The sequence below is a fragment of the Leguminivora glycinivorella genome, chromosome 25 (genome assembly GCF_023078275.1).
Source record: "Leguminivora glycinivorella isolate SPB_JAAS2020 chromosome 25, LegGlyc_1.1, whole genome shotgun sequence".
Classification (NCBI taxonomy): Eukaryota; Metazoa; Arthropoda; class Insecta; order Lepidoptera; family Tortricidae; genus Leguminivora; species Leguminivora glycinivorella.
The window spans coordinates 11,880,809-11,904,325 of record NC_062995.1 but is presented as its reverse complement, the minus strand read 5'-3'; the positions used below and the strand labels follow the sequence as shown (position 1 = coordinate 11,904,325).

The 23,517-nt window shown below is 37.4% G+C and overlaps 1 protein-coding gene across 2 annotated transcripts; it reads left to right on the top strand.

The window, feature by feature from the left end:
* Positions 1–5,345: 5,345 nt before the first annotated feature.
* LOC125239115 lies at positions 5,346–21,068 on the top strand. Of its 2 annotated transcripts, XM_048146609.1 has the most exons (4): positions 5,346–5,400; positions 5,498–5,610; positions 6,838–7,691; positions 18,749–21,068. In XM_048146609.1, the coding sequence occupies exons 3-4, from the start codon at positions 6,872–6,874 to the stop codon at positions 19,285–19,287; spliced, it is 1,359 nt and encodes a 452-aa protein (XP_048002566.1). In that variant the 5' UTR covers positions 5,346–5,400; positions 5,498–5,610; positions 6,838–6,871; the 3' UTR covers positions 19,288–21,068. The 2 variants fall into 2 exon arrangements, with proteins under 2 accessions (XP_048002566.1, XP_048002567.1); XM_048146610.1 differs by lacking the exons at positions 5,346–5,400; positions 5,498–5,610 and having other exon boundaries at positions 6,424–7,691.
* The last annotated feature ends 2,449 nt before the right edge of the window (positions 21,069–23,517 follow it).

Here is a 23,517-nt window from a genome sequence, read left to right as displayed (position 1 = left end):
GCTATAGTTCTAGTTAAATTTAAATTAATAAAATTACATTCCTATACTTTCAGTCTATTTTATAGTTTCAGCATAAAGGTTTTGTTCATCTAGTTTATTCAGGACTTTTTGGCTAGTTACCTCCATATCTTCTTAGTAGTTTGTGGTTACCTCTATGGTGGGGAACAAGTGGGGAATTTAAATTTTGATATTGGAAGAACAAATGCAAAGAGTATAATAAGAGTATTAGAACATGAACAAATGAAAGGGGGAAAAAATGGAAAATTCTGGAGGTGAAGAAACAAGGCGTTTTCTTACAAAATATGTGGATTAATTAATTTTATTTTATAATAATGATTATTTTTGGTGTAAGCACCTTGAGGAAGTTTAAAGGTGCATAAAGACAAAAAGTTTTGATCTAGTGGTAATGAAAAGTCAGAGATACGAGGGCTGGTTGAAAACAATCCGAAACAATATTAAAAAAATAAATTTAAAATAAAACTTTTGTTAGATACGTCATCTGCAATCTTTTACGATTCCGATAAATGTAATTTCATGAGATAATAGTTGTTTTATTAATAAAATATTCTCATCTGAATTGAAAAGTCGATAATTTTCGTGAAAATGGAGAAAATGGAGGTTCGTGCCGTTATAAAGTTTTATGTTTTAAAAGGAAAAACAGCAACTCATATTAAAACAAAGCTGGATCGTGTGTTAGGGGACGACAGAGCTGCAATGATGCTCCCCGTAGTGGAAGACCAAATGAGGTAACAACCCCAAAAATGGTCTCTAAAATAAAAAACATTGTATTGAGGGACCGTCGATTAGAACTTCGGGAGATAGCAGAGATTGTAAATATTTCGTTAGAACGTGTTTTTAATATACTGCATAAGCATTTGTCTATGAAAAAGCTTTGTGCTAAATGGGTGCCGCGGTTTTCGAATGACCAGCTAATGAAACACCGAGTGAATGTTTCTAAAGAGTGTTTGCAAATCTTTAGACAGAATTCTAAAGAATTTCATCGTCGTTTCTTAATGGTCGATGAGACTTGGATCCACCACTACACGCCGGAAACTAAAGAGCAATCCAAGCAGTGGACAAAAAGTGGTGAACCCGCCCCAAAGAAGGCAAATACGACCTTGGCCGCTGGCAAAGTAATGGCAACCGTTTTTTGGGATGCTACGTAGATTATCTTGAAAAGGGAAGAAGAATAAACGGCCAATATTATGCAAATTTGTTGCAAAAGCTGAGCGATGTAGTCGAACAAGAAAGACCCCACTTAGATAAGAAAAAAATCTTCTTCCACCACGCTAACGCAGCGGTTCACACGGCAAAAGTTGCGATGTCAGAAATTCAAGAATTACGCCTCGAAATACTGCCGCACTGGCCTTATTCGAATGACTTGGCCCCCTGCGATTTCCATTTGTTTCCAAATTTGTAAAAGTGGCTAGGGAGACAAAAATTTTCGACTAAGGGCCGGTTGCATCAAACCGTATGTCACCGTTAAAGCGTTCGTTAAATTTTATTGTATGGGAGATTCCATAGACGTGTACTGCGTGACGATGATGTGTCTGTCAAATGTGGTTGATGCAACTGGCCCTAACTCTGAAGTCATTGACGCCGTTAACGGCTATTTTCAGGGTCTTGACAGAAGCTTCTATAAAAATGGAATTATGGCAATAGAGAAGCGTTGGTCAAAGTTTGTTGAGCTAGGAGGAACCTATGTTGAAAAATAAAATCGTTTTATTCAAATAACTCTGAGTTTTCCTCTTCGTTTCGGATACTTATCAATCGGCCCTCGTAGTTTCAACATCGAGGACAGGAGCAATAGATCCTCAGACCACAGCTGTTACTGATATGCGTTGGCGCTTCGGTGGTTGTGCCGAGTGTCGCGACAGGCGCGAATATCTAATGCCACAATACGAATTTCCTAGCGGCAACACTGAACAGCGCCCTCGTGGGTGGAACTGTGGTAAGTTATTCCAACGTGGCAAGTAGTAAGGTTAAACCCGGTATGGCGCGAAGCGTGCGAGTGCATGAAAGTGTAAGATACAGTGAGGAAGCCCACAGCTGTCCTGAGTCGTCTAAAGCTAAGTATTTTATGTTACTTGGTGCTCGCAGTGGTGGTATGGTTTCTCTATGCAATGATCTCCTTAATAGAAGAACAGTAAGTTCGTATGAGTTTAGCTTGCCACGGAACCTGCCGTGGAAGCTATTCCTGAGACCATCTTAGGTAAGGCAGACTAGGTTTCTCTGTCTGGGTAAGACTTGACGTGCCCCAGCTCTCAACTCTGTCTGGGTAAGACTTGACGTGCCCCAGCTCTCAACTCTGTCTGGGTAAGACTTGACGTGCCCCAGCTCTCAACTCTGTCTGGGTAAGACTTGACGTGCCCCAGCTCTCAACTCTGTCTGGGTAAGACTTGACGTGCCCCAGCTTTCAACTCCACCTGGGTAGACTTGACGTGCCCCAGCGTGCGAGAGCCGTGGCGGCTTCGGCAGCCCGGCTAGAGGTGTGTCGATGTGCGGCAGTATACCTCGGCTCGGATGTTAGGCGTCCGAGTTATCCGACCTTTGATGTGTCGGCGGACTCCCCGCGGGGGGGTCCTTTGAACCTTCGTCTGGCCGGGTAAGATGGTTCTCTTTTGCTGTAGAGATAATCGTACAAGTATAGTAGGTGATGGTTGTATGAGAATACCATATTCATGAGCAATTAAACCCACAGATCTCGGTGGTATACAACTAGCCGCCATAAGTAAAGCGAAGCAGATTGAAGCTCCCCTGGCCCAGGAGAAGTGGATCAGAGAGAGCGAGGACAAAGAATCCTTCATAGGAGATGAAGGTATGTATGCTAAGCATTCTGTTACCCCTACACCCCCACATTAATATATTAGTGGCCGCCTTTCCCCTTTTACGGTCTTATTTATATACCGTACGTGGTTGGGGGAGAGTCGGCCACAATGGTGGTTAATGCTGGGATCCAGCAGATAAAGAATCAAGGCTTATAATATAAATAAAGAATGCAAGGCATACATTTTCAATATAACCAGACATCTTTACTAACAGAAATCATAGATGGCGCTACTGGTAACAGAAGCTGCGAGATATTATTTTATGCGAATATGTTTGAAGTGTTTTCTTACGAAGTCTGGTTCGGCATTAATTTAGGCTCGTTTAAATAAAGAGGCTGGCATTTGTATTTATTAATTGAAGATAATTTGAGTAAATAAGTCATATTTTATATTTTGCGTAACAAGCGGAATATCAATTGTACGGAATGTACGGAGTACCAACTTGAAGAAATTGCATCATGGTGGCCGGAAACAGAACGATTACGTTTCCGTTATGGATAAGATAAGATAAGATAAGATAATCATTTATTTGTTTGCTACAATACACACCAAAATTAAACAATTAAAACAAAAATAAACAATGAAAAGTACTAACACTACAGAAAAAACAACAATAGCATACATTAAAATATGGGTGGGTTTGCTGTGTGCGTTGCAGCAAAAACAAAAGGGTCCTGGCTCAGTTATATGCTCCACTCTTTCGGGCGAAGCAACTGGTAATTCTGCTAGAACCCAGGTCACTAACAGATCGTTGTACAAGAAAAAATGTAAAAAAAGTAATAATAATAGTAATAGTTTGCCTATGTCTAAACGATTGCATTATAGTAACATGACATAAACATAAATTGCAAAAAATAAAATTACAAGGAGTGTGCGTGTGTGTGTGACTGTGTGTGTGTCTGTGTGTGTGTGTGTGTGTGTGTGTGTGTGTGTGTGTGTGTGTGTGTGTGTGTGTGTGTGTGTGTGTGTGTGTGTGTGTGTGTGTGTGTGTGTGTGTGTGTGTGTGTGTGTGTGTGTGTGTGTGTGTGTGTGTGTGTGTGTGTGTGTGTGTGTGTGTGTGTGTGTGTGTGTGTGTGTGTGTGTGTGTGTGTGTGTGTGTGTGTGTGTGTGTATGTACACTAAAAACAGACTAGATTAGATCCGGTAATCTGCAACCAAGTACCCGTATGGGATTCCTAAATTTTGCTTGTCCAGTAGGTATTTTTTGAAATGAAATTTGAATGAATTCTTAGTCTTAAGGCATCTTAATGGTGGAGGGATATTATTCCAGCATTTGGTTGCGAGATACCGGAAGCACCCAGTAAAGGCTACAGTTTTGTGTGGATGTGTTTCCAAAAGGCAGCGCCTAGTTGCTCTAGTACCGTGTCGTGTATGAAATGAGGAAACGCGTATTTTTGCATGCAAATAGTCAGGAGTCTTATCATTCATGACACCGAACAAAAGACTTGCAAGGTGTAGGTGTCTGCGAGACGACATATTTAGTATTGAAGCCTTATTTAAATATGGCGTTATGTGACTTCTAGGCGGAATTGAAAAGCAAAAACGGTAACAGGCATTCTGTACTCGTTGTACAAGACGACGTGTTTTGTCTTGTAGACGTGGACCATACACTATGTCTCCGTAATTCAGCTTAGACAGAACCAGTGATTCACATAAAATCTTACGTACTTCCTCACTCAAAAGATTTCGTATTTGGTATAAAACCTTGTGGATGGATGTATTTATGATTTATTTTACAATTAGAATGTAGTTGTAAATTATCAGGAAGAATATTCAGAGATAAAAATAAATAAAAAATATTGGAGCATTTGTCTGTATTTATCAAGTATGATATTCATTAATTTAATTTTAAGAGAAATACCATTGTGTAATAGTGCCTTCGTGTTACCAACATAACCGCAAGAATAGGCTACGCAAGGCGTCTAGTAATGGTACCAGATGAGGGCAGGTGTTGCTACACTAAGAAGATTACCCACAAAATCGACGGAAATGTACGGATTGTCGGGATTATCAAGATAACTAAAGAAGATGAAGAAATCGGTTACTAAACGGATTCGACTTGGAAAATTTATGCAAGAACTAATTTTCCAATTAGACGGTTAGATAATTAAGTTATAACAAGCTGTGCCTAGATATAAGTAGGTAACCTATTCAATTTTATGACATATTAATTGTTTAATATATTGAAAAATTGGCTGATTTATAGGAGTATAATAAGAAGACAAATAATAGTCGTAATAACTAATAAGTATCTTATAGGAAATATGCGCGTAGTAAAGACGGGTTTGCACTCTATATTTTACTTCGTATGTTTTCTTTTTACTTTAGAATTATAAATTTAGTTTTAAGAATTCGGGTGTATGGCTATTTATAAGGAATCAATATAATTATTATGAGAATTACCGATAAGAGTCCGAAATTCGTTTCATATTTTATCGAAATTTTGGGGGGGAATTAAGTTGACTTTGGCAACATTGAAGGTTGTACAGTACTCGTCCGTCTATTTTGAATCGTTGGCGGAAGGTCGTTGAACAGTCGCGAGTTCCACAGGAAGGTTCCTTAAATTATACAGGTAATCATTGTAAATATTGTAATAAAAAGTGCACCGACGAAGTGATGAGCGTGTAAATAAGTTGGATCATCAAAAGTTTGTTCATTTACGTTCATAGGTACAGTGAATTCGCCACCGCCAACCACACCGGACAAGACAAACAACTTTTACATCGGAATTGGCCAAACCCCCGGATAAGACTACTTAATACCCGGACAAGACTACTTCTCGGTAAGTTTTAAACATCTACATTGCAGCAATACAACTTAATTCTTTAAAACAAGAGAATGCGATCGTCATTTACTTCGAAGTGAGCGACGGCGGCCATGATTGTTGTCCAAAGTTTGGGCTAACTTTGGACGTCCAACCAACCAAGGAAAATTATCTAATTTTAGTGAAGTTTCTTTCGATATTTATGAGGATCACCATGGAAATACGGGTCTATTACGTTCTTTTATTAAAATATTTTAACTTTCTAGAAATTAACGAAGTGATATTTAGTAGATGAAAATGGACCCTATCATCATGGTAATACGGTTCTTATTAGCGCGGTTTAGAACATCGGATGTACATGGCGGATTTTAATATTTTCACAGTCTATAAAGGACCTTTTTGAACATTTTCTAGGGTCCTTAAGATATATAGTTAGGTATATTTTTATTTCATCATGCATCTTATTGGAAGTTTAGAAATACAACTTACTTCCTTTCTGATTGGGTTTGCAGTTTATAAAAATAACAATTGTGCTGTGTGTATATATAAGCTAACATCTTCTTTACAGGATATTGTGGTGACATTTAAGTGTTTTTAGATTTATTAAATAAGTGTTTCGTGAAGTGTTCCAATAATTAAACAAACAAATGAGTGAAATAAAACTAAATAATTTTTAAATAATTAACTATCAAACAAGTGAAGTAAAAATAAAAAGTTAATAAATAAATAAACCAAACAAATAAACAAAATAAAAACGTTAACTTTCATCATTTTGCAAGCGAGCTTAAGTTAGTGACAGAAGATTTTGTATTGTGTTACCAGTGTATAAACGTCAACGTCACTTACTGATTTTGACATGACTTAGGCTGCTGTAATCTATAAATGATAAACAAAGATTACACATTCGTATGTCAGTGTGTATGTTATGTTGCCTATCATAAATTTATTATTTTACTTCCTTTCATAATAATTTCAAATAAAAGAAACATCTGTTCATAATTAAGTCAATTGTTTTAATTAATTAAATTTAAATGACTTCGACTTTTCTTTCTTTAGTTTCAAACTTGAATGGATTTTAGAGATTTTTAGTTGGATTTAAATTTCAATACTTTGAGATTATTAAAATAAATAATATGTGGAGTTATTAAAAGTTAATTAACCTAAAATATTAAATTACTTTATTGGTGTGACCGTTCATATTATTAGGGAATTAAGGTTAAACGGGTTTGTTTCTGTGCGTTACAGGCTAGACAAGACTACGGTCTAGACAAACAACAGAATGGACGACATTCTTTTAGCAAGGCTTAGGCTCATTAACGACAAACTCACAACGGACTTAGAAGTAATTCCGGGTACTGTTAATTTAGAAAATTTAGTGCAGGCTCAGATCACCTACAGTAAATTAGAAGCAACACTGAAAAGACTTAGCGGAGACCTGACGGAGTACTTTAGGCTGGCTTCGACACCCGCATCTGATGAAATCTGCTTGATAAGTGGACTTCAACTTCAAGCAGAGGAGACTTTAGCTGAACTTAAGGCGAAGATTGACCAGATATCTACATCAAGCAAACCATCAGAGAAGCTGACTGAAGCGAACTCCTCGTGCAGACTTCCTAAGCTCCAGCTGCCGGTGTATAATGGGGATGTACTGGCGTGGTATGAATTTTGGGATGCCTTCAGAAGCAACATCGATGCAAGGAACCTGCCGGATGTTGACAAGCTTTCTTATCTTAAGACTTCAGTCACGGGAGATGCCAAAAAAGTCATTGACGGTCTAGCGACTACAAGCACCAACTATGCTATTGCCGTTACGATACTGAAGGAAAGGTTCGGGAAAACTTCACATCTTATAGACGCGCACTATGCAACATTATATAAAATTAAGATGGCCAAAGGCAGTGCGGATGACTATAGAAGGACTTTCAACGAAATCGAAAGGAATCTTAAGATTTTAGAATCACTAGGTGAGAACATTAACCACAACCATCTGCGCTTCATGCTACTAGAGAAGTTTCCTTCTGATCTAGTATACGAAATAAAACTTAAAGTTAAGGATGATTCCATTCAAGAACTGAGAAGCCACCTGGATAAAATCATCACTGCTGTCGCGAAACACGCGATGATTGTAAAAATTGTAAATAGCAACATTATGAAGAAAAGAAAAAATAAGTAAATTTGTCTATGGGTGAGTGACATCTTGTTTTCATATTTTGTGAGTAAACTCTTAAACTTTAAATTCATAAACTATATTAGAATCAGTGTTTGTGCACGAAGATCTCCAATTCGCAGTTAACGAGATAAAGCTAAGTATTTAGAATAAACCAATATTTATAAATATCCCAATTAGAAAGTATAAAACGACGATCGACATGATGAATTAATTTATATGTTACCATGCTTTCATGAACTCTAATTTCTTTAGCCATGTCGGGCTGGATAGAGACTATAGAAATTGTGGATACGGTGCACCGTCGTCTTAGTATCAGATCTGGAGATGTCTTCCATATAGGTTGTTTCGAAATTTCCAGAACCTTAGCACGTGAGCTTCATGTTTGTAGTCAGGAGATCCAACAGAGTGACTGGCATAACCTGATGAATGAGGGATGTATGTTGAATGTTCGCATGTGTCCACCTTTGAGAATGTCTTGAACGTTTAAACCCAATAATTCTTATTGTGTGAAATAATTCCTAACCTTGATCTATCCATAACTGTGTCTTAGATTAAGTGCTTAGTGATTCAGAAGGAATCAATTTAACAATCTTTAAACAGATTGGAGAGACGACTACCATTAGCTGTTAATGAAAGGCTGCGATGGTTGGGGACCTTCGGAGCACTGTAACATAACATATAGAGGTAAGGATGACCACATTTAATAATAATATTGATGCCTTATAATTGAGATATCAAGTTTTCTAAACCCAGATTAATTATATATATAAAAGCGAAGCAGTAACTGAATATTCACTGAGTTATAATTCAATGAGAACTCAGGCCAGTATTTATGATTAAAGGAACACTAAATAACTATTACTAATTATCATAATCAAATATGTATTGAATATCCCCCTTTGGTACATATTTTTGGTGGAATGATGATGGGGATCTGATTAATGAGCATATATTCTACTCATATTTGCTATAAAGTAAACAAAGGCTTCAATAAAACGAATGTAGTCATCCTATTTTGAAATACAGTCAGAAAGATAAATAAATGAGAATAATTAAATCAAGTAGTTGAGGCGACATCTGTGGAGGAGCGGTGCAAATATATTTTACAATACATGGACCCTGAAAGGGTGTAGTAAGATTGGTACTTAATTTACAGTATCTTAAATCATAAGTACTTCGTTTATAGTACTTAAAATATGTTATCATGTCAAAACATTTTCAGCATAAGCCCAGGTGGAAGCTTCAGGCGACGGATTCTTCAAAATAAAGAAATTGTTTGTACTTTATTTATTATGCCCTCAGTTTGTGATACCCTTTTCAGCTAAAGATTGGATAGAGTGGTCTTCATAGTTTGACTACTCTCTCATAGATGGCGTTAAAGCGAGAGAGTCTTCATGGTTTGACTACTCTCTCATAGATGGCGTTAGAACGAGAGAGTCTTCATGGTTTGACTACTCTCTCATAGATGGCGTTAGCGCGAGAGAGTCTTCATGGTGTGACTACTCTCTCATAGATGGCGTTAGCATAGGAGGAGACTTTTAGTTTGGCTACTCTTCCGCAGATGGCGTTGTCAACCGTATATTGGAAAATCGATATTGAAAATCCTTTTATTTGTAAATAAATTCGACTTTCAATAATGAAAATTAATCACAGTAAATAATAAATTAATTTATGCCATTATTTAAATAAGAATTTTGGCAAAATTTGAAATTGAAATAAGTATTTCCGATCACTGAACGAAACGTATCAGTGAAGTGACATTAATGACGTTTTTACAGTAAGCAATCACCATCAGTGTGGAAGAGAACTTTGTTTATTTGCAAGTTAGATAAACTTTCAAGCAAAAGTGCTCGTGAATCAAAAATAAGGAACAAGCTATTGTCCTTACAGGTGAGAACATTTATGTTACATACTTCTAAAGCGTTTTGTTAAGTATTAGAGATAAAATGAAATCACAATGGCGGAAACTTTCCGCAATTTATAAATTGAATTAAATTGTCACTGATTTTAAACTACAAATACTAGGAAACACCTCATAATAAAGTAATTGTTATTTACTCACTAAGGTTTCCCATCGCACATGGAAATGTGAGAAAATTTCACGTGAAAAGGCTACTTATTGGAAATCAGTTTCTTGAATAAATCAGGTACGTAAATTTCCTACTTACAGTGAAATGATTTGTCCTAAAAGATTGAACTACTCTCTCACAACTAAACTCACATTGATACTAGATAAATAACTAATTGATAATGAGAAATAAATCAGTTTATAATAGTTACATACTACATTGTTTATCAAAGACAATTAAGTACAAATAAATATAACATAAGAGAATTACTTGTGAGTAATGATGTCACATTTACATTTCATACTATGAAGGATCCCTTTGTGAAAGGGGCAGTTTAAAATTACTAAAGCAGTGTTGGCTACCTGAAATTACATGTGATCTTAAGTATTGTCTGATAACACATAATAAATTAGATATTTGTGTTATATGAAGTGAACATTTAAAATAAAGCACATGGAGTAATGAATGAAATTAAGTTTAGTCATTCTAAACTAAATAAACAATGAGTAGTCAATTGCATTAATGAAAATAAATAAATGAAAAGGGCTTAATTAAAAGAATTGTGCTGTCTGTGAATATTTAAAATTAAAACTAGAAATTGTTTCTAAGATCCCTGTTACATTAAAGACAGACCCAATGTGCATGGTCATGGCCAGGTCGAATCAAGTCAATTAACGGTGGCAAACAAAAGGTTGTGTCATCTGGTCGGTAACCATCCTAAGCCGAAATAGTGGGACTTCGATTCGAAGATTAAATATACCCAAGGGTTTGGCCAGGTTGAACCAAGTCAATTAACGGTGGCAAACAAAAGGTGTCATCTGGTCGGTAACTATCCTAAGCCGAAATAGTGGGACTTGGATTCAAAGATTAAATATACCCAAGGGTTTGGCCAGGTTGAATCAAGTCAATTAACGGTGGCAAACAAAAGGTGTCATCTGGTCGGTAACTATCCTAAGCCGAAATAGTGGGACTTGGATTCAAAGATTAAATATACCCAAGGGTTTGGCCAGGTTGAATCAAGTCAATTAACGGTGGCAAACAAAAGGTGTCATCTGGTCGGTAACTATCCTAAGCCGAAATAGTGGGACTTGGATTCAAAGATTAAATATACCCAAGGGTTTGGCCAGGTTGAATCAAGTCAATTAACGGTGGCAAACAAAAGATTGTGTCATCTGGTCGGTAACTATCCTAAGCCGAAATAGTGGGACTTGGATTCAAAAATTAAATTAACCCAAGGGTATGGCCAGTTCAAACCAAGTCAATTAACGGTGGCAAACAAAAGATTGTGTCATCTGGTCGGTAACTATCCTAAGCCGAAATAGTGGGACTTGGATTCAAAAATTAAATTAACCCAAGGGTATGGCCAGTTCAAACCAAGTCAATTAACGGTGGCAAACAAAGGGTTGTGTCATCGGGTCGGTAACCAAACTAAGCCGAAATACTGGGACTTGGATTTGAAATTAATAATGATCAAGGCATGGTCGTGTCAGCTCCAGGTCAATTAAGAGTAATAAACTATAAGATGTGTCACTCCGGTTTGGTAATTAGGGCCTGTGTGCCTAAACCAAACCATGTGGGACCTGGATATGAATATTAATTAATAAAAGGGATTAGTTTCACGTCCAAATTAAATTAATGAAACATTTAAATGTAAAGTTTGTCATGTTCGGGTATTAAAATTAAATAAACTAAGCCGAACTATGTGAGGGACGTGAATATAATAAAGTTTTGATTGACAAGTTTAATTTCTAGAATGACGACCAGTAATTAATAAAGTTTAATATATACCATAAAGGGATATTGGTCGATGAAATAAATTCACAGTCGGTACAATCAATCAGCAAATTTTAACTAGAAAGTCACTTACCGTAAACAAATTAATGAATAACACTGAGTCTATTAAGAGACTATATGAATAACCGTGGAATTATGATGATTTCAGGTTTCATTATAAGAATTGCAGTATTTTGAAAAAATGGAAGAAATCCATATAGAAAGATTAAATAAATTTGTGTCAGAAATAAAGAATCTATCTAATAAGGCCAAGGAGCTTTGTGCGTCAAGATCATGGAATGAAGAAGAATATGATCAAGCTAAGATCACTACAGCTAAGTTGCAAGCTGTAGTTACCCGTTTCAATACAGAATTGTACCAGTATTTTAAGATGGCTAGTAACCCTAATGCGGATGATATAAGCATCTTAACAACTGAACAATTAGAAGGAGAAGAGTCCTTGGCTGAGATCAATTCGCGAATTCAATCCCAAAGGGAAAAAACTAATACTTCCTCCTTCCAAGGTAAGCCCACAAATAGAGGAAAGTTGCCAGAATTAAATTTACCTACCTTTGATGGAAACGTTCTTCAGTGGACACCGTTTTGGGATCAGTTTAAATCAAATATTGACCAGAGAGAGCTAAAAGACGTAGATAAACTTCTGTATTTAAAAACATCTCTGAAGGGGGATGCACAAACCATTTTAGATGGACTAGAAACAACTAACGATAACTATAAAATAGCTGTAGAGACCCTTACTAACCGGTATGGCAAAAAATCACAGATAGTCGATGCGCATTACTCCACCTTGTATAAACTAAAACGTGCCGAAAATCCAGATGAATGCAGGAAAACTTTAGATGACATTGAACGACACCTAAGAGTACTAAATTCTTTAGGTGAAAACATAGAACACAATCACTTGAGATTCTTAATCATGGAGAAATTTCCGGAAGAAATAATATACGAATTAAAATTGAAATTAAAGGACGAATCCGTAGAAGAGTTAAGGAAAGTGCTACAGGTAGTACTCACAGCTAGAGAAGAAGCAAAAAGAACTTGTGAAGAAGGCAGTAGTAAAGTGAAGAATTTCACTACAGAAACTTTACTCGTACAGGATTCTGGAAACAAAAGGCGAGTAAAACAAAGAAAACCCGATGTCAAATGCAATATGCGTAAGAAATTTAAACCAACTTTGACAGCGTTTACAAAGACATATCAAAACAAAAGAAAACTAATTGATGAAGAGAATACCTCTGCACCTGTTCAAAAGAAAAGGAAGTTTTCATGCATATTCTGTAGTGGAAATCATTTCAACGATGAGTGTACCAAAGTCAAATCATTGCAACTCAGAAAGGCAAAACTTAATAATCGCTGCTACAAGTGCTTAGGGCTGGGCCATTTCGGAAGAATGTGCAAAGCTAAATTACAAACTTGCCCGCATTGTGGTAAAACGGGACTACACAATAGAGCACTCTGTCCATCTAGGGACCAGCCTAAGAAAGAAACGACCACTTCTTTACATGTCAGTGATTGCGGATCTACTGTGCTTGAGACGATAATTGTCAACGCTATAGGAAGAGACAAAACTGCACAGAAATGCCGTGTACTTTTAGATAACGGCAGTATGAGGAGCTACGTCTTACAAAGTGTTGCGAAAAATCTCAATTTAGAACCTGAAGAAAACCATCACCTCACAGTATTCACTTTCGGTAAGGAAGAACCGCGCGAAATTGAAAGCCCTCTAGTTAGACTTTGTCTGCAATCTAAAAATAATAACTCAAGGATTATATATGTCAATGTAGTACCTACAATCACGAGAGAAGTATGCACACAAAATAAAGATTTCTTAGACTGGGAACACCATAATAAGTATGTTTTAGCCGATGACGGATCTCTGGAGGATCGCATTGATATCCTGATTGGTAACGATTACTATCAATCCATTATGTTGCCTGAAAGGGTAGAAATAAAAGAAAATTTATATCTTGTGAACTCAATGTTTGGTTGGATCTTATCCGGTCGGTCAAGAAAGGAAAGGGGAGATGATTTATCTGCACTCACGTACTTTCAGGCCGCATACGAAACCAAATTAAATGAACCTGACTTGCCACTGGACAATGCATCGATGAAGACTTTATGGGATCTAGAATCTATAGGTATCGTCGACTCACCTAACACAAATAGAGAAGGAGAAGCTATTAAACACTTTAATGAAAATACCAAGCTAGTGGAAAGTCGATATTATGTCAGTTGGCCTTGGCAGGATTATCCCCAGAGTTACCCACCAACTATGGATTAGCATATGGAAGACTGGTAGGACTAGTAAAAAGACTAGATAAAAACACCTTGTCGATATACGACAAGACACTGAATGAACAATTACAGAGAGGAATTATAGAAAGGGTCCCTAATGTTAAAGAGAAGAAACATCCTGTACATTACTTACCTTTTCACGGAGTAATGGCTCCAGGTAAGGCTCTCAGACTAGTGTATGATGCCTCAGCAAAGGTAAAGAATCAGAAAAGTCTTAATGAATGCTTATATGCTGGTCCCATGATGCTGGAAGATCTAACTGGTCTATTGATTCAATTTAGATGTCACGATATAGGATTGACAGCAGATGTTGAAAAGGCATTTCTACAAGTTGGATTGAATAATGACGATAGAGATGTAACTAGATTTCTATGGCTTAAGAATACTGAAAAATCTGTTACAGAAAACAATCTTGTACAATACAGATTCACTAGAGTTCCCTTTGGAATTATATCCAGTCCATTCTTGTTAAATGCGACGATCAAAACTCATCTCCAAACATGCGAAGGAAATTACACAAAACAACTTGCTAAAAACATATATGTAGACAATTTACTTACCGGTACAGAATCATTAGACGAAGCAATCGACTTGTACAAAGAGGCAAAGGAAAAGTTCTCCGATATATCAATGAACCTACGAGAATGGAGCTCTAACTCAAAGGATTTTCTTGATCAAATACCAGATGCAGCACCAGAAACAACAGTGAAAACTTTAGGTTTAAACTGGAAATTACAAGAAGACTCATTACATCTTAGAGCACAGATAAACAAGACAAATGCTATAACTAAAAGAGGAATTCTTAAAACCATTGCTGCAATATATGATCCGTGTGGCTTTAGTGTACCCATAGTATTACCAGCCAAGTTACTTCTACAAAAACTATGGAAGGAAAAGATCAAATGGGACAGCTCGTTATCTAATGAAAGGAAACAAGAATGGATAAATATACGGGAAGACCTAGATGAAATTCAATCAATAAGTCTACCAAGAAAGATGACTGTACCAAATGAGAAGAAAGCACAATTGCATTGTTTCACAGATTCTTCGAAGGTGGCATATGCGGCTGTTGTATACTTGGTACAAGGAAATAACGTACAATTTGTGATAGGTAAATCAAGACTTATACCCATCAAAGATCAAGAAAATCTGAAGATACCTAAACTCGAATTGTTGGGCGTTTTAATTGGAAGTAGACTTATAAACTATGTACTACAATTCCTGCAGTTGAATATAAGTGAAATGATATTATGGACTGACAGCCAAATAGTGAAAAGCTGGTTTTACTCAGACAAACTATTGGAACCGTTCGTGTCCAGAAGAATACAAGTTTGTCACTAATAGTAACGTAAGGAATGAGCAAACAAGTGTCGTTGTGAAGGATGAGGAATTAGAACTGGTAGATAGTACAGTTTTTCTTGGTATAACTTTAGATTCTAAACTTCAGTGGGGTCCCCATATTGTTAACCTCTCGAATAGACTTAGTTCTGCAGCTTTTGCAGTGAGCAAGATCCGTCAGTTAACAGACGTGAAAACAGCTCGATTAGTTTATTTTAGTTACTTTCACAGCATTATGTCATATGGTATTTTACTTTGGGGCAGTGCTTCAGAGATAAATACCATATTTATTCTGCAGAAGAGGGCTATTCGAGCAATATATAAAATGAACCATAGAGACTCACTTAGAGATAAATTTAAGGACATTAATATAATGACAGTGCATTGTCAATATATTTATGAGAATATTATGTATGTACATAAAAACATTTGTAATTTTAAGAAAAACTGTGATGTACATAATATAAATACTAGAAATAAACATAAACTCGCGGTGCCCTTCACACGGCTCTGTAAAATTAAAAAATCATTCATGGGTAATTGTGTTCGATTTTATAATAAACTTCCGAATCATATTACTGACTTGTCAATTAATAAATTTAAGAATCATGTAAAGCGTGTACTCATTTCCAAAGCTTATTATACAACACAAGACTACATGAATGATAAAACAACGTGGGATTAATTGTTATTCGAAATGGTTTCTTATTTTTACGTTTTTTATTATTATTATTGTTGATGAAATTAATATTGTATTTTTTTGGACATTGGATTTTTCCTAGAAATATTCTAGACATGTATTTTTATATATACATATACCTAATTATATATTTTTTGTTTAACGATTATTTTTATATGAAATTGTATATTATAGACTCAATATTATTATGAACAATAATTTACAACAATAAATTGCTCTGATAATTAGGTTAGATTAAGATCATAATATATATGTAATGAACTATTCATAAGAGCTTGTAACTAGGCCTACATGAATAAAGATATTTTGAATTGAATTTGAATTGAATTGAATTGAAATCAAAAAGAACAACAAACTGGTTGTGAGATATGTTCCATCTGGACTAAATCCAGCTGATGTCGCAACGCGACCGAATGCCTCATCGGAAGAGAGGAAAAGGTGGCTAGAAGGACCCGTCTTCTTAAAACATGATGTGAAAACTTGGCCGAACAATCCGAATATAGAAGTTTCTCTTCTGTTGGGGGAGGGTCCGTCCAAGACAGAAGAACATCAAGGAGCAAAAACCTTGTCAACTAAATCTTGTTCTGGGCCTAACCTAGACCCTGAAGTACAAGAAATAAGACAGCTACAAGAAAAATGGTTTTTAGAAGAAGTACAAGGAAAAAAGACAAGTCTAGCTCGCAACTTAGGTTTGTTCTGTGACACAAATGGAATCTTACGCTGTGACGGTCGCCTGACATATTCAGATTTAACATTTGATGCAAAACATCCAATCCTTTTGCCAAAAGATTGTGAATTTACTGAAAAACTCATAAAAGAGACTCATGAAAGATTGATTTCTATAGTGAAACATTGTTTAAAAAGAACGTTGGAAAAGCACATTTTAAATGATAACCAGTTATTGACAATAATGAAAGAATCTGAGGCAGTAATCAATTCAAGACCGCTCACATATGTGGGAGCAAATGTAGATCACATTCTCAAACCTGCAGATTTTCTGACACCAGGAAAGTGTTTCAGTGTCGAAGTACTCACTGAAAGCTTACCATTATCCGGTTCACTTATTAAAAAACAACTTATAGAAGGATGGAACCGAGGCAACATGATAATGGCCGAATACAAGGAAATGTTCTTAAACCAGTACTTGTTGAGCTTAAGAGAAAGATATCGAAATTCACCCAAACAAGCAAGGGTGAGGTGTCAGAGAATTCCAAGGATTGGAGATGTAGTACAAATAAAGGGTGAAGCCAAGAATAGGGAAGGATGGAAGGTGGGAACAATCTCAGAATTAATCAAAGGAAAAGACGGTTTATGTAGAATTGCAAAGGTTAAAGTAGAAAACGGTGTATTCACAAGGTCAATAGCACATTTATATCCTTTGGAAGCTGATGAAGATACGTCTTTCCAAGATCCTATCAGAACATCCTTAGACAATGAAGCTAGAGGCGTATGCATTAACTTAGAAGAAGAATCTCAGACCTTACCATTGAGAACTAATGAGACTCAGGCGTACGACTCTACAAGTGCAGGAAGTTCTGAGGACAATCATAAAAATTCAAATAATGATATCGAAAATGAATTAAATTTAAATGACCACAGTGAATTGTTGATAGATTCAGATTTGACACAAAGAGAGGATACTGCTCCAGTACAAACTCCCATTACTGACACAGAATCTGACAATGAAGAAGCCTCGAGTCAAGCTGTTGATTCAGGTGCTCAACGCAGAACTGCCGCGGTCCAAGCTATGCAAAAAATTCATAGATGGACGCGAGATTTGATGTCAGCCATAAATTAATTTCTGAGAGGCGGGAGTGTCGCGAAACACGCGATGATTGTAAAAATTGTAAATAGCAACATTATGAAGAAAAGAAAAAATAAGTAAATTTGTCTATGGGTGAGTGACATCTTGTTTTCATATTTTGTGAGTAAACTCTTAAACTTTAAATTCATAAACTATATTAGAATCAGTGTTTGTGCACGAAGATCTCCAATTCGCAGTTAACGAGATAAAGCTAAGTATTTAGAATAAACCAATATTTATAAATATCCCAATTAGAAAGTATAAAACGACGATCGACATGATGAATTAATTTATATGTTACCATGCTTTCATGAACTCTAATTTCTTTAGCCATGTCGGGCTGGATAGAGACTATAGAAATTGTGGATACGGTGCACCGTCGTCTTAGTATCAGATCTGGAGATGTCTTCCATATAGGTTGTTTCGAGATTTCCAGAACCTTAGCACGTGAGCTTCATGTTTGTAGTCAGGAGATCCAACAGAGTGACTGGCATAACCTGATGAATGAGGGATGTATGTTGAATGTTCGCATGTGTCCACCTTTGAGAATGTCTTGAACGTTTAAACCCAATAATTCTTATTGTGTGAAATAATTCCTAACCTTGATCTATCCATAACTGTGTCTTAGATTAAGTGCTTAGTGATTCAGAAGGAATCAATTTAACAATCTTTAAACAGATTGGAGAGACGACTACCATTAGCTGTTAATGAAAGGCTGCGATGGTTGGGGACCTTCGGAGCACTGTAACATAACATATAGAGGTAAGGATGACCACATTTAATAATAATATTGATGCCTTATAATTGAGATATCAAGTTTTCTAAACCCAGATTAATTATATATATAAAAGCGAAGCAGTAACTGAATATTCACTGAGTTATAATTCAATGAGAACTCAGGCCAGTATTTATGATTAAAGGAACACTAAATAACTATTACTAATTATCATAATCAAATATGTATTGAATATCCCCCTTTGGTACAACTGCCAAAGAGGACGCGGAAAGGATATCGGGTAGGAAACGCCCTCAAGAGACAGAAGCTAGTACGGTCGGGACTCTTCATGTGAATGCAAAACGTGCGAGATACGCAAACCAGTCCCAACTACAACACAGTAACCAGAGTAAACAAAACCATCAGGGACGCTTTGATAAGAGACCGGTACTAAAGAAGTTTAAGGGTTTCAAGAAATATGACAATAAAGGAAACAGACCAAACCAAACTTCAACTTCAAACAAAGATCAGGCAGAAACTCAGCGAAGTACTCCAGGGGCTAAGAAGGGATTGGTGTGTATATTTTGCGAAGGGGGCCATTATAATGATAGTTGCCCTGAAGCATCTACTTTAGCAGAAAGGAAGAAACGACTTGCAGGACGATGCTACATCTGCTTCAGTAAGAATCACGTAGCAAATGCTTGCTGGAGAAAGAGAAGGTGTGCCCGTTGTAAAGGAGAAGTACCGCATAATAGAGCATTATGTCCTTTAAATTTTCAGAAGGATACAACGGAGAAGAGTCAGTCCTGACGGTTCTAGAAGAGGGAATCACAGCACTCCAAACGGCAACAGTTTATGCAAGCCCCATAGATGATAAGAATAAACAATTTAAATATAGGCTTCTTTTAGATCCAGGTTCCCAACGCTCTTATGTAACATTCCGGACTGCAAAGGAATTAAAACTTCCCGTCGAAGAAGAGAGTCATCTAGTAGTATTCACCTTCGGCGACGATCCTCCCAGAGAGATACATAGCCCAATAGTCACCCTTCATCTACTATCTAGAACAAACAAGAACATAGTAATACAGGCTAACTGCGTAGAGCATATCTCCAGAGGTTATATACCTAATGTCAAGATGAAGAACTTACCGGAGTCATATACACTAGCGGACGACGGGTCGCTAAGCGGACCTGTACAGATCTTGGTTGGAAACGAATATTACTGCAACATAACTTACGAGAAAAAGGTACAACTGGATAGCAATTTGTTTCTAATCGACTCTGCACTTGGTTGGATAATTAGTGGTAGAGCAGAACCACAGCTTAGAGACGAGTCGTACGTAGTGACTTACACTCAGACTTGCATTGAAACGAAGCTTCATCAGCCAGATCCACCTCTTTGTAATGGAGACATAAAGAGCCTTTGGGAACTAGAATGTATAGGTATTAGTGATTCCCCAAGAGCAACTAGAGAAGAAGAAGCCATCAAATATTTTAATGATACAACTTTAAAATTAAATAATCGTTACACGGTAAGCTGGCCTTGGATAACTTATCCACCGGATTTACCTAATAATTTTGGAATGGCTTTTGGTCGTTTATCAAGCTTATTGAAGCGTATGGATCAAGATACGTTATTAGCATACAGCGATACGTTTAAAGAACAATTAGATAAAGGTATAATAGAAGTTGTACCTACTTCAAGAACGTCAACGGGTAACGTCGTTCACTACTTACCTTTCCATGGAGTACGTCACCGAGGAAAACCTATGAGAATAGTTTATGATGCTAGCTCTAAGAGTAGCAAAGACACCAAGAGTCTGAACGAATGTTTGTACAGAGGACCACTCATGTTAGAAGACCTCACTGGCTTACTTATAAAATTTAGAACTCATCGGATAGGTTTAACCTCAGATATTGAAAAGGCGTTTTTACAGATGGCGTTACACGAGAAGGATCGTGATGTAACCAGATTCTTGTGGCTCAAAGATACCTCTAAACCGGTATCTCAAGACAACCTACTATACCTTAGGTTTTGTAGAGTTCCATTTGGCGTCATTTCATCACCGTTTTTGCTTAATGCGACTATTAAGCACCACCTGTCCAACGCAGAAGATCAGCAAGTCAGACAGAAAGCAAATGACATATATGTGGATAACTTTGTTTCGGGTACCGACACTACGGATGAGGCGATGAAACTCTACAAAAATCTAAAAGGATCTTTTCAAGACATTTCAATGTCACTCAGGGATTGGAGTTCGAATTCTAGGGAATTTATGAAGAAAGTCTCTGATACATGTAAAGAAGATAAAGTAAAGGTACTTGGTTTGGAATGGGACATCAAAAAGGATACTCTCCAGTTGAAACCTAACTTACAAGAAGAAGCTGTCACGAAAAGAGGAATACTGAAAACTATTGCATCAATCTACGATCCATGTGGTTATGCAGTACCTTATACCCTATCATGTAAACTCTTTTTACAAGAGCTTTGGAAAGCTGGAGTGTCATGGGACTCACCATTATCAAGCGAACTAACGGAAGAATGGAACAAGATCCGACAGAACTTAGAAGCCATTAGGAAGGTGTCGGTGGACAGATGCTACAGGAAGACACCAGTGGGAAAAGGCTACCAACTACACTGTTTCACCGATGCCTCTCTACAGGCTTATGCAGCATCAGTCTTTTTAGTTTGCGGCTCGGAGAAAAGCTTCATTATTGGTAAATCCCGTCTGATACCAATAAAGGATCAGGAGAGTCTCAAGATACCCCGTCTTGAACTTTTAGGAGTACTGATTGGCAGTAGACTGATAAAGTTTGTTCTTAAGTTTCTCCAGCAGAAGATAGTAAGGCAAGTCTTATGGACCGACAGCCAGATCGTCATAGAATGGTGCAAATCTGACAAGCTATTGCCACCCTTCGTTGCCAGGCGGATAGAAGAGATCAAAACAAATAAAGATCTGGAGATCAGATACCTTCCATCAGACCTAAATCCAGCTGACGTCGGCACCAGACCCACCTGTTCAAGAGAGGACAGGGAGAAATGGCTGAGTGGTCCACAATTTATAGTTCAAGATCCGAAGACGTGGCCAACAACTTCTGGCGGTGGACCAACCAGTTCTCTCTTGATTGGGGAGGGTCTTGGGATCCAAGAAGACGAAGAACTGATGGAAATAGTTGATCCAGACATACACAATGTTAGTCCGATGGAAACGGAGGAGAGTACAACTACAAAGGAAGTAGCGAGTCAAGACAATGATCAGATACCGGATCAGTTACTAAATTTGAAAGAAATTCAAGCTGAATACTTTCCTCTAGAGGTAGAAGGAAAGGTAACTAGTCTAAGTTTGAATTTAGGCGTATTTAAAGACATAGATGAGTTACTGAGGTGTAAAGGTCGTATGAAACACGCAGACTGGTCATTTGATAAACGCTACCCTATACTTATACCGAAAGATTCAGATTTCACCAACGAAATTATAATGAAGACTCATCAAGAAAATAAGCATGTTGGAGTAAGTCACACGCTAGACAAGATAAGGGAAACTTACTGGATACCACAAGGAAGAAGCCAAGTTCAGAAGATTTTGAGGAAGTGCTCCGAATGTATGAAGCATGACGGAGGGCCATATAAACTACCGGAAACTCCTGCGTTACCAAAAGAGAGGGTCAATTATAGCTCTCCATTCACATACGTTGGTACCGACTATCTGGGACCACTTCTAGTTAACAATGGGAATGGCAATTGTAAAAGGTGGATTAGCCTCTACACATGCTTAGCCGTAAGAGCCATTCACTTAGAAGTTGTAAAGGACTTAACTGCGGAAGAAGGTTTAATGGCCTTACGTAGAATGATTTCAGCAAGAGGTGTACCTACCTTAATAACGTCTGATAATGCGGCTCACTACAAGTTACTCTCAGAGATTCTTCAGAACCCATACTGCGTAGAGAAAGAGATAAAATGGAAATTTATACCACAATTAGCACCATGGCATGGAGGATTCTATGAGAGATTAGTTGGTTTAGTTAAAAACTGTATGAAGAAAACATTACAGAAACATTTGTTGAATGACACCCAGCTAGTAACAGCGGTGAAAGAAATAGAAGCAGTTCTTAACACAAGACCCTTAACTTACGTAGATTCAGAGCCGGATCATGTACTAAAACCTTCAGACTTTCTTACCATGGGAAAGTGTATCATTATGGAAACTTCAGATAAGGATCCTACAACGTCGCAAGGGACGGTGACTAAGGACCACTTAATTAAAGGTTGGAAGAAAGCACGGATAATTCTACGAGAATTTAAAGAGATGTTTGAGAACCGGTATCTCCTAAATTTGAGAGAAAGATATTCCCACCATCCTAAAGAACCTAGAGTAACATCAAAGTTAGCACCTAAGATAGGTCAAATCGTGCAGATTAAAGGTGACACGAAGAACAGGATAAATTGGAAAGTTGGGAAAATAGTATCTTTAAAGGAAGGCGCCGACGGTTTATGTAGGGTCGCCAAGGTACGAGTAGGAGATACAGAGTATACAAGATCTATCGCGCATCTCTACCCGCTAGAGATCGAAGATGGAGAAGAGCAGTGCAAACAAACATCATCTTATGACGAAAGTGTTGAAGAACCGGTGCAGCTTCCTGATCTTCCACGTCCATCAGGCAAGGATGACCAGACAGTGGAATCCTCAACGACGTTGCTGAGCCTTCATCTGAGCAGAGATTCACTCATGAAGTTAGAGATCAGCAAGAAGAAGTACAGCCTCATGCCTCGCCAGTAGAGGGAAAGTGTTCCTCTAAACAAGCGGTTGAGTTTATGTCTAGTGAGTTAAACGAGCCTAAGCCTAAGTCTATGTCCGAACCAGAGCCACTCGCGGTCGTCGACCTCGAGTTTTACGACCAGAATGATCCCGAGTCACACCACCTAGAGGAAGTTACGCCAGAAGGACAACACGAAGAATCAAGACCTAAGAGAGCGGCAGCTCTCCGAGCCCTTGAGAAGATCAAGGAATGGACCAGCAATTTACTCGCCGTGCTGCTGCC

What these genes read in the sequence shown, in the direction of transcription:
- LOC125239115 (XM_048146609.1), top strand. Translation starts at nt 6,872, where the DNA reads ATGGACGACATTCTTTTAGCAAGGCTTAGGCTCATTAACGACAAACTC. An exon ending in CCACCTGGATAAAATCATCA is followed by an intron (nt 7,692 to 18,748) that starts CTGCTGTCGCGA and finishes CCTTTGGTACAA; the next exon opens with CTGCCAAAGAGGACGCGGAA.